Consider the following 16,528-nt stretch of genomic DNA (forward strand, 5'->3'; position numbering starts at 1 on the left):
CCGCTGGGCGTATGGATGATGTGGGGGCCAGAAGCAGAGAGGCCGGGGGCGGGCTAAGCCTGGGGTAGGACGGGTCCCAGGACCCGGGTGAAGGTTCCACACCTGGCCTTCAGTAGTGGTCAAGACGCAGGCACTTACGCCAAAGGGGAGCAAAGCCGGGCTCGGCCCGAGGCCCCCAGGACTTCCATCTCCCAATGCCGGAGGTAGGAGGCTGACTACAGTCCAGCCGAGAGGGGCGGTTCTGGGGTGGGTGCTGGCGGCCTGGACCTCTACGTCTCTGATCAGTACAACCTTGGGGCTCTGGCCTGTATCCCACCACTCTAATTTCAGTGGTTAAGAGCTTAGGCTTTTGAACCAGACTAGGTTCTAAATCTTGTCTTAACAGCTTAGTTACTAGCTGTGTGTCCTCGGACGACTTACTTAACCTCTCAGAGCCTCGGTTTCCCTAAATGGTAACAAGGTATAATAGTACCCAAAGTTAAGTGCACGTACTGTGGGGCCAGAATGCCTAGTTCAAATCCCATCTCTGCTAAACTAGTTATGTGACCTTAAACAGGCTATTTAAATTTTCTCTCAATTTCTTCATCTGTAAAATGGAAATGAGAATTATCTACTGCCCGGAGTTTTTTGAAGATTAAATGAGATGTAAAGTGCTGAGCACAATATCTGACACACAGCCCTTAGTGTCAGTAAACAGAAATTACTATTATTTTTATCATCATTTTATTTATTTTATCCTGGTCCTTACATCCCAGGCTTGGGACTGTGAAGGCAGGAGTCATGAAAATTCACAAATCCCCAAGTCTTGGCCCCAAGTTGTCCTTGGCATCTCTCGCACAGGCAGGCAGGGATAAATTGGAGAGCAGTGCACATCCAAAGAAGACGGGATGGCCGAGATGGTCTCTTACTGAAACAGGGCCACCAGGAAAAAAGATCCCTCTTATAATCTGTTCCCCACTTTCACACCACTGGGAAGATCTGGTTTCTCTTGGTTCTGAACCTATTTTTGCCCCCCGGTTCTGACATTCATTCATCTAGATTTAACCTGCTATGTGCCGGGCCTTGTACTAGAAGCTGAGGATTCAAGGTGGACAAGGTACTCTTCCCCCTCAGGGAGCTCAGTTTAGTAGAACAGTGCTTCTCAATCTTGGATGTCTTTAGAATCGCCTGGGAATCTTGTTAAAGTACAAATTCTGATTCTGTAGGTCTGAGGTAGGACCTGAGACTCTGCATTTCTAACAAGCTCCCAGGTGACGCTGATGAAGCTGATTCAAGATGTAGAGGATTTTACAAACTAGTAGAGTAGCGGGTGGACAAGGCCAGGCTGATCGCCTGGCAACTAGAGGTGGTCTCCGCCCCCTTGCTCGCTGAGGTTCCCTCCCAGGAATCCGCCACGTGACAGTCGGACCGCCCTCTCTGACTAGAGGAGCCGTGTTAGCGCCATGGCTCCCAAGAAGCCGCCCTGCCTTCCTTCCCTGCTGTTGCCACTTCTGACGCTGCTGCTGCCCCAGGTAAAATGACAGGATTGAATCAGCAGGCTGGGTGCGGTGAAACGGGATCAGATCTAGCCCAGGAGAGAAAGAAAGTGAAAAGTAACGCAACAATGGTCAGGGCTAGTTCCATCTCCAATGCAGACACCGGTCCCCCTGCCAACTCGACCTCTGCTGAGCATAATCTCTCCCTTTGCAGGCAGACACTCGGTCGTTCATAGTGGACCGGGAAAATGACAGATTCCTCCTGGATGGGGCCCCATTCCGCTTCGTGTCCGGCAGCCTGCACTACTTTCGGGTACCACGGGTGCTTTGGGCAGACCGGCTCTTGAAGATGCGAATGAGTGGCCTCAACGCTGTACAGTTGTAAGAAGTGCTCAGGAGAGCCATGGAGGGTGGCTCCTACCACCCACTTAAGAAGGGTGTTGGGACAGATAGACTGGCTGGGTATGAGAGCTCCAGGGCTTCCAGGCCTAGGGTGGGAAAGGGTGGGCCAGGACCTCCTACCAATCGCTTCCTGGAGATTCCCTGCAAGGCCTGATCCCTTAGGACTCTCCAGCACCGCCCTGCCTCGGGCCCTGTTAACCTCTTTCTTTCTCAGTTATGTGCCCTGGAACTACCATGAGCCAGAGCCTGGGGTCTATAACTTTAATGGCAGCCGGGACCTCACTGCATTTCTGAATGAGGCATCTATAGCAGACCTGTTGGTCATACTCAGACCAGGACCTTACATCTGTGCAGAGTGGGAGATGGTGAGTTAGGAGAAGGGCCACTCGTGCTCTTCTTGGACTCCTCCCATCTGCCCACACTGCAGTGCTATACACAACATCCTCCCTTCTTACCTCCGCTACTTCACTCCCAAACAACAAAACCTGTTGTCTTTATGTTTGTCTCAGGGGGGTCTCCCAGCCTGGTTGCTTCAAAAGCCTGAAATCCAACTGAGAACCTCAGATCCAGGTGAGTTGAGACAAGATTTTTAGCACAAAAAAAAGCAAACAACAGCAACAAAACGGGTCGTTGGGTGCCCAAAACAGAAGAGACCATCCCCAAACTGGAGATCATCCATGCAGATATTTGAGTGTTTCCTTCATGCCCAACAAGATGCTAGAAACTGGGGAACCAGACAGACTCAGTCCCTGTGCAATGGAGCTTATGGTGAAAGAAACAGATTGTTAAAAAACCAAAACCTGTAAGATTATTGCAAGCTGTATAAATACTACACAAGAAAACAGACAAGGAATCGCGATTGTGAATAACAGAGAAGGCCTGTTGGGGCACCTGGGGGGCTCAGTCGGTTAAACTTCGACTTCAGCTCAGGTCATGATCTCACAGTTTGTGAGTTCAAGCCCAGTGTCAGGCTCTGTGCTGACAGTTCAGAGCCTGGAACCTGCTTCAGATTCTGTGTCTCTCTCTCTCTGCCCCTCCCCTGCTCATGCTCTTTCTCTCTCTCTCAAAAGTAAACATTAAAAAAAATTAAAAACCGGGAACACCTGTTTTTGGTAGGGAAGTCTGAAGTTCTGAAGGCTCTTCTGAAATGATGACATTTCACTTGACTCCAGGGAAGGGAAAGCTCTGGTCATATAAAGAGTGAGGTGAGAATGACCAGGTAGAAGAAACAGTATATTCAAATGCACAGAGATGGGAAAGAACGTGGCATGGTTGAGGCCAGCTTGGCTGGGGCATAGGGAGAGAGGAATGTGCTGTGAAATTGGAGATAGATAGGGAATGTTAATACAGGACCTTGTAGGCCATTGTAAGGGGTTTGCATTTTATCCTAAGCAGAGTAGAAAGCCACTGAAAGAGCTTAACGAGACATAAACCATTGAAAGAGCTTCTTAAAGAGACATATTGATTTGTTTTCAGATTACTTGAGCCTGAGTGTGGAGAATGGAGGGAGGGGAGCAAGGATAGAGGTGGAAAAACTAATTGGGAGACTCTGGCTGTAGTTGAGGAGGCAGGTGTTGGCTCCTGGACTCAGGTGACGGTGGCGGAGATGGGAAGAGGGCAGAATTGAGATACAAGTTGGGGATCAAAATCACCAGGACTGATTGATAGATTTTGTTGGGAAGGGGAAGAGTAGGGGCAGGGGGTAGGGTCCAGAAAGAAAGGAATCCAGCTTTCTGGCTAGTCAAGATGGCGGTGCCATTACTGACATAGGAAAGGTGGAAGAGACTAGGGGTGGCAAAGGACCACCTTTTTGGAGGAAAAGCAGTTCTTCTGATCATGTTAAATTTTTATCATATCACACTCAAGTGAGGATGTTAAGCCACGGGCTGCGTGAGTGTGGAGCTCACGGGGAGGTCTGAGCTAGAGATAAATTTAGGATTCACCAGTCTAAAGATGGCACTTAGATCCACAGATACTGGGCCATTGCCTGGGGAAAGAACATAGGGAGAGACAAGATAAGAACTCATGATCAACTCTGAAATGCCCACTATTTCAAGGAGTTTGGATTTTACTTCAGGTGTAAATAGGAATTCCATCATCAGAGCAAGGGAGTGATTTTATCTGATTTATATCTTTTAAAAAGATCACTCTGGGAGCACGAGTGGTTCAGTTGGTTAAGCTTCTGACTTCGGCTCAGAGTTCATGAGTTTGAGCCCCGTGTCGGGCTCTGTGCTAACAGCTCAGAGCCTGGAGCCTTCTTCAGGTTCTGTGTCTCCCTCTCTCTCTGCCCCTTCCCTGCTCATGCTCTCCCTCTCTCCCTCTCTCTCTCTCTCAAAAATAAACATTAAAAAAAAAAGGATCACTCTGGTAAAATTGCTTCGTATCTGCTGGGGACCTTCCAGGCACTTCACTTCATAGGGTGCTGAAGAGCTTTGCGCCCCTTCTAGCAATTCCTCTGACTTCAGCTGACTATGAAATGCATCTGAAATGGCAAAGTAGTGATGGGACACCAACATGCAATGTCCATTGTTCTCAAGAAAGCTAGCAACCTCTTCACTGCTGAATCCACGGTCCCTCTCTAGGCCTCCGTTCTTTGAAATGCATTCTTCTTTCAGCTTCCAAAATACCACCTTTATCTGGTCCCCCCCCTTTCCCCCACATCCCAGCCTTGCTGACCCTTCCTTCTTAGTCTCTTGCTGGTTCTTCTCCCTTTCTGTTTCCTCTAAATGCTGGGGTGTTTCAGGGTTCAGTCCTGGGATGCTTCTCTTTTCTATGTGTTTCCTTAGACAATCTCATCCATTCTCATGGCTTTTGATCCCATCTAATAGTTAATGACTCTGAAATATGTATCTCCAGTTCCAGGACTCTCCCTTGGCCTCTGAAAACATATATCTGGTTGCAGGTTTGGAGATCCAAGGCATAATGATACAATTAAGCTTCTGGTATGGCCTCTACAACGAGCTGTTCCTACCATCTCGCCTCAGTTCATAGCAACTCCATTTTCCAACTGACCAGGCTAAACACTATGGTATTTGTTACACCTTTTTCTCATATTCAACCTATCAGAAAGTCCTGCAAATATATTGAATATACTGACTTCAACTACTTTTCATCACCCCCACTGGTCCAAGCTGCCTCTCCCACCTGGACTACTTGAATAGGTTCCTTATTGCTTCCCCTTCTTTGCCCTCACCCCTTATAGTCTGTTCTCAATGCAAATAGAAGTTTAAACATATATCTCAGATCATGTCATTTCTCTACTTAAATCTCTCTAATAGGTTCTCATCTCATTCAGAATATGAACCATGGACTCCTTAAAATGGCCTATTAGGTCCTACCTAATTGGCCCAGTCACCTACCTGACATCTACTCTTTCCCTCATTGTTCACACTGGCTTCACTGGCTGTTTTTCAGACTCACCAGGCACATTCCTGCCTTGAGGCCTTTGCACTCGGTGCTCCCTCAGTCTTCCTGCAGAATCACCTTCTCCGTGATGCCTTCCCTGGGCTACGCTCTAAAATTTAAGCTCCCCTTCTTCCATATATATTTTTCTTCCTTCTTCCATATATATCCTTCTTCCATATATATTTTTTTGTTGTTGGCATTAACACATGATACATTTTAGCTATTTATTTATTGTCTGCCTTCCTCACTGGAAAGGAAATTCGACAAGGACAGAGATTTTGGTCTATTTTGTTGTCCTCTGTATCCCTAACACCTAGAGCATTGTTTGGTGTATAGTAAGCACCCGTAAATACTTGTTGGATGAGATTTAATATGCGCTTGGATTAAAGGAGGCGGTCAAACCTGGGCACCCTTTATACAGGAAACAAAATGTAAAGGGGTTCAGTGTCTTAATGCAAAAATATCCTCCAACACATCTTTTGTTGACTCCACCTTTGAGAGTCTGCTGTCTGCTAGGCATTGTCCCCAGCGATAGGATGCAGCAAATGAACCTGACAGACTAGGTTCCTGCTCACGGTGGGGGAGAGAGACGGTCGGGAAACAATTATAGAAGTAAATGCTTAATTATAATTTGTTACATGCTTGAAAAAGAAGTACGAGGTGATGTGAGAGTGTGTAACAGACATCTGCGCTCATCTGGGATAGCCGAAGTTTTCCTGAGGAAGCGAAATAAGTTAAGATCTTAAGCTCGCATTGGAGTTGGCTGGATAAAGGACGGTGGGGAGAAAGTGTCCGGCAGAGGGAAGTGAAGTGAAGACCCTGAGGGTGAATCAACAAAAATCACAAACAGGAGTTGAGGATGATACCTAAGGCGTGATACCTAATACAGCGATGTTTCAATTAATGACTCAAATCACTTGGATCGTCAGTTACATTAGGGTGCAGGTCAGAGAGTCTGCATTTCTGTGAATTCCCATGCTACTTCACAGCCCTCGCAAGTATACACTGATTACATAATAATAGCTCCATATGATGCATTTAACATTTTTCTTACGTTTAAAAACTAAATTTACAAGAAACACTGCTTCAGGGGTTCCTATGCCCAGATGTCCTTGCCATACAAGTACATAAGAGGGTTTCAGACTCACTGCTTCTCAGATTTATTTGCAGACAAGTGGGATGCCAACTGCAGCCCAGGGTTCAGGCATCACTGAAGTTGCTGGCATAGATACTAAGGGTGGGGGCTATGGAGGCGGTGGTGTCCTAATGAGCAGAGCACTGCTCCTTCCTTTAGACTTTCTTGCCGCAGTGGACTCCTGGTTCAAGGTCTTGCTGCCCAAGTTATATCCATGGCTCTACCACAATGGGGGCAACATCATTAGCATTCAGGTACAAGTGACTGGGTACAAATTGACTGGGTAAGGGGAAGGAGGAGCCAGGGGTCCTAACCCCCACCGCATGGCCAAGCTCCACTTTTCCTTTTCCTTGGCAGGTGGAGAACGAATATGGTAGCTACAAAGCCTGTGACTTCACCTACATGAGACACTTGGCTGGGCTCTTCCGTGCGCTATTAGGAGACAGGATCTTGCTCTTCACCACAGATGGGCCTGAAGGACTCAAATGTGGCTCCCTCCAGGGACTCTATACCACTGTAGATTTTGGCCCAGGTCTCCTGAGCAAGGGTTAGGAGTGGAGTCTGGGGAAGGGGCACCTCTTCTATGTTTATCGTTCACCTTTTGCCTCCTCTCTGCAGCTGACAACATGACCGAAATCTTTGCCCTGCTTCGGAAATATGAACCCCATGGGCCATTGGTGAGGAGCTGGAGGGGATGACAGTCAAAACAAGAGTCAGGGTTTGGAATGGGTCAAGCTCAGTTTCCCATTTCATTTATGGTATCTTCCACTTCACCTTCTAGGTGAACTCTGAATACTACACTGGCTGGCTGGATTACTGGGGCCAGAATCACTCCACACGATCCATTTCAGCTGTAACCAAAGGTCTAGAGGCCATGCTGAAGTTGGGAGCCAGCGTGAACATGTAACTGGAGACACGGGGGCCAACATGAAGCTGTAACTGGGTATTGGGGATGAAAATGAAGATTCAGTGGGTCAGCTTTTGCCTTTCCCCCACCTTCCCCCCCTCTTCAGGTACATGTTCCATGGAGGTACCAACTTCGGATACTGGAATGGTGAGTCCAGATGGTCCCTGGGGTAGAAGCAGGGACGTATCAAGGAATTAGATTATGAGGTCTAGAAGCTGGATATGGCCACCCCTGTCCCCTCTGATGGCAAACTTCTCAGCATGAATTTTGTTGCTTAGTGCCTATTATTTGAGAGATATTGAATTAATGAAATTGATTTGACCCCAGGTGCTGATGAGAAGGGACGCTTTCTTCCAATTACTACCAGCTATGACTATGATGCACCAATATCTGAAGCTGGGGACCCTACACCTAAGCTTTTTGCTCTTCGAAATGTCATCAGCAAGGTGCCCTACCACTTCATTGAGTGCCAAAGGCTTTTATTAATTTGGGGAAAGGGAGTACTTAAATTGTTTGTAATGGGATCCCATAAATCACTGGTTGTTGTCTGGGCCACATAGCCTCACAGAAGCATTTCCCACCCACCCAAATGGGAACTATTTGGGAAGATACACACAAGTGTGTGCAAAATTACAGGATCTTCATGACCCCATGAAGCCCTTCCCTGGACCCCAGGTTAAGATCCCTGTGCGGGGTTTTGGAATAGGGGTTGTGTGGTTTTCCTATGGCTCCTGAGAGAATTTGGGCTCAGTTCCAGGAAATTCCCTTGGGACCTTTACCTCCCCCCAGCCCTAAGATGATGCTCGGACCTTTGACCCTGCACCTGGTAAGCTCTTCCCCATCTTTTCTCTGATCCTACCTCTTTATTCTCTATAAATGGCCTAGCCTATCCTGCCCTCTATTCTGAAACTTCCCCTTTGTTCTAATACCTTTCCCTTTTTCTAATAGGATGGGTATCTGCTGTCTTTCCTGGACATCCTGTGTCCCCACGGGCCCATCCGTTCCATCTTGCCAATGACCTTTGAGGCTGTCAAACAGGTAAGGCATAATCCCACATCCAGTAGGAATGGCAACCTTCCTCAACAGCTGTAGCCAAAGGTTCTCTGAGCTGCACATCTTCCCCACAGTGTCCTCTCTTACCTCTCAGTTCATCTTAAGTGCTTAACTCTTCCACACCCAGGACCACGGCTTTATGTTGTACCGGACCTATCTGACCCATACTGTTTCTGAGCCAACACAATTGTGGGTGCCTAACAATGGAGTCCATGACCGTGCCTATGTGATGGTAGATGGGGTAAGAAACTTGTGAGCCCATCTCCTCTCTCCTTCCCAGCACCTTTAGCCTTAAGGTCCCCTTATCTACCTTTTCCCATTGTCTGCCCACATTTGCAGGGGGCCCAGGGATAAGCTGGGATGAGGAAGAATTTGGCTGAGGCTAAGGTTCCAGAATGGATGGGTAACTGACAGGCCACATTCTCTTTGCTCCCCAGATACAGGTGCTAACGTAGCTTCCTGTGTCATGGCCACGAGCTGGATGTGGAGCCCTTCCGCTCACAGGTCTTTTTATCCACAGGTGTTTCAGGGTGTCTTGGAACGAAACATGAAACACCAACTATTTTTGATAGGGAAAATGGGGGCCAAACTGGACATCCTGCTGGAGAACATGGGGAGGCTCAGTTTTGGGTCCAACAGCAGTGACTTCAAGGTGAGCTAGCTTTGCCCACCCCCTTCTCCTCCATGCTCTTACTGACCAAAGTCCCTTGGAAAGATAGGGGCCTAATGAAAGATAGACAAGAGCCATGTGCTTAGGAGTTAGGCAGCAAAGTAGTCACTTGTGGGGCTCTAGACATGGCCAACAGTTATATCCCAGGGCTTGATTAGGGACAGTTTGGCCTTAAGAGCTTAACAAATGATGAATTTTCATTTGTCTTCTTCACAGGGCCTATTAGAGCCACCAGTTCTGGGACAAACAGCCCTTACCCAGTGGCTGATGTTCCCTCTGAAAGTTGATAAGCTTGTAAAGTGGTGGTTTCCCCTCCCGTTGCTGAGAAGTTCACACCTGCAAGCTCCCTCTGGCCCCACCTTCTACTCCACAACATTTTCAATTTTAGGAGAAGGCGGGGACACTTTCCTCTTTCTACCTGGATGGACCAAGGTACTGCTGACAGTGGGGTTGGGGTCAAGGTGATGAGAGGAAAATCATGGAAGAAGGGGCAGCAGAAATTCCTGATTAGAAACCCCAAAGGGCATGATGCTACGCCCTTGATAGCTGACCCTTTATTTTCTTCTCTCTTTGCCAGGGCCAAGTCTGGATCAATGGGTTTAACTTGGGCCGGTACTGGACAAGGCAGGGGCCACAACAGACCCTCTATGTGCCAAGACCCCTGCTGTTTTCTAGGGGAGCCCTCAACAAAATCACATTGCTAGAGCTAGAAAACGTGCCTCCTGAGCCCCAAATCCAGTTTCTGGATAGGCCTATCCTCAATAGCACCTTGCATAAGACATACATCTATTCGCTCTCAGCTGATACACAAAGTCCCTCTGAACCAATGGAGTTAAGTGGGCACTGAAAGAAAGGTAACCCTTGGGCCTGGGACACGGAGTGGGTAGGATCCCTTGGTGCTGGCCCTGGTGACCACGTGGAACCAAAGGTCACAAGGCCCGAATGCGAGTACGAGTGCAGTTTCCTTGCCAAACTTTATTATGATTAAAGTTCCAGAGACGGTACCAGCTCCACACACCTCTGTGGCCCTGTCTTTGCCCTGGTTCCTGAGTGTCCTCCCTATTATTCCAAACACTCTGGTTTCATGGGAAAGAAGAAGCCTAAGGCTAGCATGAATGCACCCTCTCAAGGCCCAGAGTCAGCCCCAGGCGCAGCCCTAAGAGATCAGGAAGAGGGCTTTCCAGCCTGGCAGCGATGATCCCGGAGGCAGCGTGTGGAGCAGAAAGAGAAGTCGAGATAGTGAAAGGGAATGAGGCCTTGGAGGGATGTCCCACAACTCCAGCAGCGTCTGGACAAGAGGAACACAAAGGGCTCAACAGGTACCCCAGAAACTTTCCGATCCAAGCTCTCCCCATTCCCTCCTGCCATTTCTGGTTTGGCTCCAGAGGGTTCCCAGAACATCTCAAGTCCCCTCAACAGCCCGAGTTCTCTGCAAGCACTCATTCTGCGTGCCCCAACACAGCCCACCCATCACGCCTGCCCCTGCAGGCTGAGCACTTACTGAGCACTGACGGCTGCAGAGCCTGGGGCCTGAGGGGTGGGGGCTCCCAGCTGGGCAGCCAGCCTGCGCTCTGCAGCCAGGGCTCTCTGCGGGGAAGAGAAGTCTGGTTAAGGACAAGGCCCCAGTGGTGGATGGGATGCTCCAGAAGTGACAGCGGCACACTGGGAAGGGGTCGGACCTCTCAGGAGGTCTCAGCTGTGGAAGAGAGAACCACCGGCCTCACCTTCTCCCGATCGCTGAGGGCGGCAAAGCGCCGCCGCTCTTCTTGCTCCCGCGCCTCCTGCTCCCGCTGCTGCAGCTGCTGTTTTTCCCGTTGCCGCCGGGCAGCCTTCTGCTCCCTTTTCCGCAGAGCCTGCTGTGCCTCCATTTCTGGCGTCAGGGGCCCTGGCACCTGGAGAATTTCCAGGGAGGGGTAAGGTAAGACCCATACACGCTATCTTTGGGGAAACTAGAAGAAAGTGGAAAAGATCTAGCCAGAGTCTGTGATGGCTTCCTACTCTGCTGCTGCTTCTTTTCCAGCTCACCTGAGCCTTGCTGTAATCATAAGCATCTGGATTCTTCTCCATGAACCTTCGGAACTCATTACGTGTTGACTTGTCAGCTGCGACTGTATATGGCGGCCGGGCCCTCGAGTCCCTAGGTGCAAACCGCCCCCACAAAAAAAATGGGTTCAGCTCGCTTCCTACATCTCCCAACCTCACCCAGACAGATGAAGGGGATACTGTGAAGTAGCCAGTGCCACCATTAGCCTCCAGATGATCCTCTCTATACCCTAAAGGGCTCGGCTTGGGGACCCTTACTTACTGCACAGTAGGGTCAGCACCCGCCTCCAGCAGCAGGCGAACCACTGAGCCTCTCCCAGCTGCAGCTGCCGCATGCAGGAGCGTGAAGCCGCTGGAGCCCAAGGGGGCACTGAGCAGAGACAGAACTCCAGGGTCTATGGGGCCGGCAGCTAGCTGGAGTTTCAACATCCCAACGTCTCCGGCTCGGCAAGCAGCTAGAAGCATGTCCCAGAGCTCTGACTGATCGGGGGTCTTGGCCTCATCCAGAGAAGGCCCCACAGGGGCTGCCCGTCCCTGGGTGGACTGTGAGAAGGCCTCATCTTCTTGAGTTTGCTGGGGAAGAGCCTCCAGGTCTCGGCTTCTCTCCTTCTTATTCCTTTTCCTCCTCCTCCGCTTTGGCAATACCTCAAACTCCCGAAGATCCAGGGTCCCCACTGCCAACTCTACTAGCTCCAACTCCACCTGGAAGCTGTCCTCTCCCTCCGACCCTGAACCTGGGGACAAATATGACATGTTAGGTCCGTCCAAAGAGATATACAGAGGGTGGCAGTATGTGGGCTGGCCCAGATGCTATAAGTGTACATAAAAAGGTAATTCAGATGATCTTGAAATTAAATTAAGTATTTGTAGTTTGTCAGCCAAGACCAAGTAGAACATCAAAAGCTGAGTCTGTTAGTATCACATGCAGAAATGGAACTCTCAGCTCAGACAAGGACAGACCCAGCAGGAGCTATGCAGGAACAAGTGTCCTTAGACTCTCCCCTTGAGCAGCCTTAGGATGGTACATAACAGAATAGAGCATGGGAGCAGTGACAGCCACACAGACTAAGAGTCTGCAGCCGGGAAAGCAGGCCTTAGCTCCAAACCACACCATCCGGTAAGACAGGTCAATTATGTAAGGTTTATGCAACACAAGCATCTATTTCATGTACTATTTCGTGTTTTCTAAGTACTGAGGATACATCCATGAACAAAAGAGAACAGGAAATTTGGAAAGGTCACAAAACACGTCTCTGTAACTGCTACCACATACCCCTTATCATAATAGACTTATGTGTGTGTATAACGGTGTGTGTGTGTTGTGTAAGGGCTCATCTATAAAGAAGGAAGTGGGGCGCCTGGGTGGCTCAGTCGGTTAAGCATCCGACTCTTGATATCAGCTCAGGTCTTGATCTCAGGGTGGTGAGTTCAAGCCCTGCATCGGGCTCTGTACTGGGCATGGAGCCTACTTAAAAAAAAAAAAAGAAGGAAGTGACAGTAGGAGATCTGACTGCATTTCCAGGATAGACACCCAGATAGAGATTGGACAGTTGCCAGATGGTGCTCAAACCCTGTTTGGGAGACTCCTCGTTCTGCCCAAGTGCCTCATTTTCATCACTGGAGACCTTTCTTTCTGCCTCGATAGCCTTCTTCTCTCTCATGGTCTTCCAGTGTGTCCGAGGTGAGTCCAACCTGACTGTCTCCCGGGGGTCTTCTTCTGCCATAAAACAAAAGATGTTACTCAAGTTTAGTTGAGGAGAAGCCATTCCAGGTTTCTCTCAATGAAGATGCTGTCTGGATGTACAAATGAGAACCAAAGCTTGGGCTGGAAAGTACAGGAAGATCTAGGGAGTCTGGGGATCTAGAAAAAAGGCTCACCGTGGACATGCAAAGTGGTCAGCTTATGGAGCACACGCTGTAGCTCCCGGAAGGTGGGTCTGCGGGTAGCGAGGGGGATATCCCAAAGCCGGGGATCCTCCCGTTGCAGGGGTGCGCCAGGGCCTCCGAAGAACAAGGACCGGCCAGAGCGGGGGGCACGTAGCAGTATTGTCCCAGCCTCCCCCAGTGCTTTAGCCCAGCCCGGCCCTGCCAGCAGGTCACGAACATCCTAGAAAAAAGAGTAAGTCAGGCCAGTGTATCTTCACTTGCTGTTTTCAAATCTCCAACCAAAAAATGGCCCACAGATGACGTGTAAGGGATGGGAAATAGAAGGTAACATAGGGGAAGGAAGAATGAGAAGGCTGAGGTTCTTGGGGATCCATCCCTAGTCTACCTTCGCCTACTCAGAAATAACGAAGACTGGGAGGATACGGGAGTCCCACCCCCACTGGAGTATCTGCCAAGTTGAGAGGAGTAAACAGTAGATTAGCGGACCACCAGATCTGGGACGCCTAACTCACCTTATATAACGTGGCTTCATTATAGCGCCTCAGGTTGGCTCCGGCAGAACGAGAAGCCGCACCCCGGGCATCCCGAACTCCCTGGGCCGTGCCCCGCTTGGCCCGCACCGTGTAGCGGTGAAAGGTCTTGTGTGTCACCACGTCTCTTCTGTAGACAACACGGACTCAGTACTGGAAACTAGCCCGTACTCCCAGGCTAACCGGGTCCATTCCATCCTTACACCCACACAGCACCCTCTCACCCTTGAAAAATGGCACCAGCAAAGTGCCCAGCCGCAGCCATGAGCACCACACAGCATCTGGGACCTCCGTTTTGCAGGTTCTGTAGCAGCAGTTCTGGTTCTTCTGGGGACACCTGGATGACAGAGGGACAGCACAAACCTATCTGTTGCATTCACTGAGAGTAAGAAACTAAGTGCCAGGGCTAAGTGTTTCACCTGCACTATCTCATTTCATATAACCATCCTGAGGCTTGTTTCCATTTTACAAGTCAGGAAATTTGAAGCTTGTAGAGGTAGTCAAGATCAAGTGGCAGAATGACAATTCAAACCTAGATTGGTCTGTTTCCAAACTTAACTCCATTACACCCGACCCCAGATTCAGGCCAATTCAATCCAAGACTGTGCTGTCAATTGTGACCCCACATGCAACAGGAAGAAAGAGAAAGAAGTAAGAAATGGACTGGGTTCAGGGGAAATCTAGGCTGAGTGTCCAAAAGGCTGCAGTTGACCACACAACCTGCGCTGCCACTTGCCTGGTGAGGGCCCAGGACACAGCGGTAGGCATCAAGGAACTGGCCCCGGGCATTCTGGAAAAGAACCCGATGGGGGCGGAGGCCTTGGGCTCTGCTGGGCTTCTCATACTCTGCCCTCTCCTCATCCAGAATCTGCAAGCCCTCTTCACTGGCTGAGTCTGAGTCTTCTGATCCTGAGATGCTGGAAAGATCTCCTGAAAACATGAGGTGCACAGGTTTGGCGTTCCATCTTTGACCTTTCCACAGGCTCCTAAACTAGAGCCTTCCTCCACCCCCACGTCCTACTCAACACAGGTCTACCAGCCATCACCTGTGGAACTCTGCTTTTCAAAGTCCAGGGCAGACAGGAGAGGCTTGTCCTTGAGACGTTGCTTTAGGTTAAACCGATGCCAGTCAAGCTTATAATGTTCCCTCTGGTAGGAAGCAAAGGGGGAGGCTGAATGTGGAAATATGCCCCCCTCTGGCCCTTTATGGTACCCATCACCAGTAACAGAACTCCAGGAAGTGTGTTGGATAACACCAACAGCCTTACTCAAAACGTGAACCTTTATTAAAGATAAATCATACGTCTACCTCTCCTCACCCACCATTATACTTTTGCTTCCACCATTTACCTCCGCACCTGGCCTTACCTGTTCCTGGTGGTTGTGGAAGGTCTGGTCACAAGTTGAACAAAATAACTTTTCTGAAATATCAAGCAGACCCTGGAGTTTTCTTTCTGGGCTTGCGCTCTCCCCTGAACCTAAATAAGGGGAGGGTAATTAGAGGTGGAAAGGGAGCCCAAATCTGCACCTGGAATCACATTCACTGTCTAATATACAAAGGGGGATACAAAAGAAAAGGATGACATCTTTTCCTCCAAAGAATTTATAATCTAGTAATAATGAAATAAATGGCACAGTAATCACCTTATACAATGTTTCTGAAAAAATGTATGTAAGGTGAATATATATCAAACACTAAATTAACTAAAGGGATTATCTAGAGGAATCCTGTAGAAAATAATTTTTGGCAACATTAAAATCATGTTTGCAAAAACCACTTCTCAGATGCCCTTTAAATAGATTAACGTTTCCAATTACAGTCCGGTTTTTAAAAAACATGCTCAAGAAAAAAAGCCAAAGACAAACTAATGTTGTAAAAAAAAAAAAAAAAAAAAAAGTTTTACATTGGGGCGCCTGGGTGGCTCAGTCAGTTAAAATTTGACTCCTGATTTTGGCTCAGGTCATGATCTCATGGTTGGTGAGTTCCAGCCCTGCCTTGGGCTCTATGCTTCCAGCCCCACCTCTGCTTGGGGGTCTTTGTCTCCCAATCTCTCTGCCCTTCCCCCATTCACTCTCTCTCTCAAAAATAAACATTTAAAAAATTTTTGTTCTATATTCAACAAGAACGAGTAATTTAATTGGGATCCAGTTAAATTTGAACTCTAGGAATTCTGAAGTGATTTTGCAGGCAGTGCTTGTAAACGTGACCTGATACAAACAATGGCAAGAGGTTGGTTTGGAGACAATCCAGGCGTCTGTGTTGGAAACAACCCAGAGATTGAGTGAATCTAAGATAAATTTTATCCATAGAAAGACGTCAACAAGGGCTCTTAAACTGGGGAATATCAATAAGAACGTGCTCCCTGGAGGAGCAATAAGCTCTAAAGAGCGTGTCACGTACCTCATGGATCCTCCCCAAACCTTCCCAGATACCTGGACAGGAAGTCCGCAGAGCTTGGGCCAGAGCCTCCCCAGAAGGGTGGCTCACCAAGTTCAGGCCCTGAAGGACCGGAGCATCCGCGTTGAGGTCAAACAGGGAGACCAACGTAGGAACCTGGGCTGCAGCTGAAACTGGCGACATAGCTGAGCAGAAATTATTTAGGAGCGGCTCTTGGAGCAGAAAGCGGGGAACAGAAACAGAGCTCCCCAGAGAGAGAGAGATCCTACCGCCCCGTCTCCTGCCTACCTGACTTGGTCTCCCCAACGCCGCAAGGCACTTCGGGCCTCACTCTGGTACCAGCAGTCCGCTCTGCAGGTTAATACGTGACCCCAACCCGTTTTCTCAAACCCCCAGTCCCGGACCACACAGAGTGAAAGGGGAGCATGCAGCTCCCAAATCGAGTCCAAAAGAGCTACAATCCCTAATCGACCGCTCCTCGTTACCCGTGCGATGAACTCCAGCAATGACTAAACCGCGTGTACTCGCCCCCGCCCTCAGCAGCTGCACCAAAGGTCCTGGGAACCGAGCCGCATGTTCGTCTTCAATTCCAAGCCCGGATTTCTGCAACATCACAACAATCT

The 16,528-nt window shown here is 49.1% G+C and overlaps 2 protein-coding genes across 8 annotated transcripts; one reads left to right on the forward strand and one right to left on the reverse strand.

Annotated features, from left to right (window-relative positions):
* The first annotated feature begins 19 nt into the window (after window positions 1-19).
* Window positions 20-10,062, forward strand: GLB1L (galactosidase beta 1 like). Of its 7 annotated transcripts, none has more exons than XM_019445887.2 (17): window positions 20-203; window positions 1,206-1,511; window positions 1,690-1,856; window positions 2,092-2,242; window positions 2,387-2,447; window positions 6,577-6,671; window positions 6,775-6,949; window positions 7,036-7,094; window positions 7,199-7,320; window positions 7,431-7,471; window positions 7,652-7,770; window positions 8,076-8,150; window positions 8,273-8,362; window positions 8,505-8,618; window positions 8,898-9,029; window positions 9,264-9,479; window positions 9,625-10,062. In XM_019445887.2, the coding sequence occupies exons 2-17, from the start codon at window positions 1,443-1,445 to the stop codon at window positions 9,892-9,894; spliced, it is 1,956 nt and encodes a 651-aa protein (XP_019301432.1). In that variant the 5' UTR covers window positions 20-203; window positions 1,206-1,442; the 3' UTR covers window positions 9,895-10,062. The 7 variants fall into 7 exon arrangements, with proteins under 7 accessions (XP_019301432.1, XP_019301433.1, XP_019301435.1 ...); XM_019445888.2 differs by having other exon boundaries at window positions 1,244-1,511; XM_019445890.2 differs by having other exon boundaries at window positions 1,373-1,511.
* ANKZF1 (ankyrin repeat and zinc finger peptidyl tRNA hydrolase 1) lies at window positions 10,003-16,526 on the reverse strand. The gene is made up of 14 exons (XM_019445883.2): window positions 16,391-16,526; window positions 15,941-16,090; window positions 14,876-14,985; window positions 14,554-14,656; window positions 14,244-14,437; window positions 13,732-13,844; window positions 13,490-13,637; window positions 12,969-13,197; window positions 12,661-12,807; window positions 11,353-11,824; window positions 11,073-11,184; window positions 10,772-10,939; window positions 10,549-10,634; window positions 10,003-10,335 (listed from the first exon to the last, which is right to left on the reverse strand). The coding sequence occupies exons 1-14, from the start codon at window positions 16,515-16,517 to the stop codon at window positions 10,212-10,214; spliced, it is 2,283 nt and encodes a 760-aa protein (XP_019301428.2). The 5' UTR covers window positions 16,518-16,526; the 3' UTR covers window positions 10,003-10,211.
* Window positions 16,527-16,528: the final 2 nt, after the last annotated feature.

This window comes from Panthera pardus, unplaced genomic scaffold, assembly GCF_024362965.1.
Source record: "Panthera pardus isolate Hobbes unplaced genomic scaffold, ASM2436296v1 HiC_scaffold_10, whole genome shotgun sequence".
Classification (NCBI taxonomy): domain Eukaryota; kingdom Metazoa; phylum Chordata; class Mammalia; order Carnivora; family Felidae; genus Panthera; species Panthera pardus.

Bases quoted from the DNA above. Each gene is read 5' to 3' on its own strand.
- ANKZF1 (XM_019445883.2), bottom strand. From the start codon at position 16,517: ATGTTGCAGAAATCCGGGCTTGGAATTGAAGACGAACATGCGGCTCGG. The intron at 13,638-13,731 runs GTGAGAGGGTGC...TGTTGTCTACAG, and splicing joins GCTGGTGCCATTTTTCAAGG to AAGAGACGTGGTGACACACA. The intron at 12,808-12,968 runs GTGAGCCTTTTT...GTTTTATGGCAG, and splicing joins GACCACTTTGCATGTCCACG to AAGAAGACCCCCGGGAGACA.
- GLB1L (XM_019445887.2), top strand. From the start codon at position 1,443: ATGGCTCCCAAGAAGCCGCCCTGCCTTCCTTCCCTGCTGTTGCCACTT. The intron at 1,512-1,689 runs GTAAAATGACAG...CTCCCTTTGCAG, and splicing joins TGACGCTGCTGCTGCCCCAG to GCAGACACTCGGTCGTTCAT. The intron at 7,321-7,430 runs GTAACTGGAGAC...CCCCCTCTTCAG, and splicing joins TTGGGAGCCAGCGTGAACAT to GTACATGTTCCATGGAGGTA.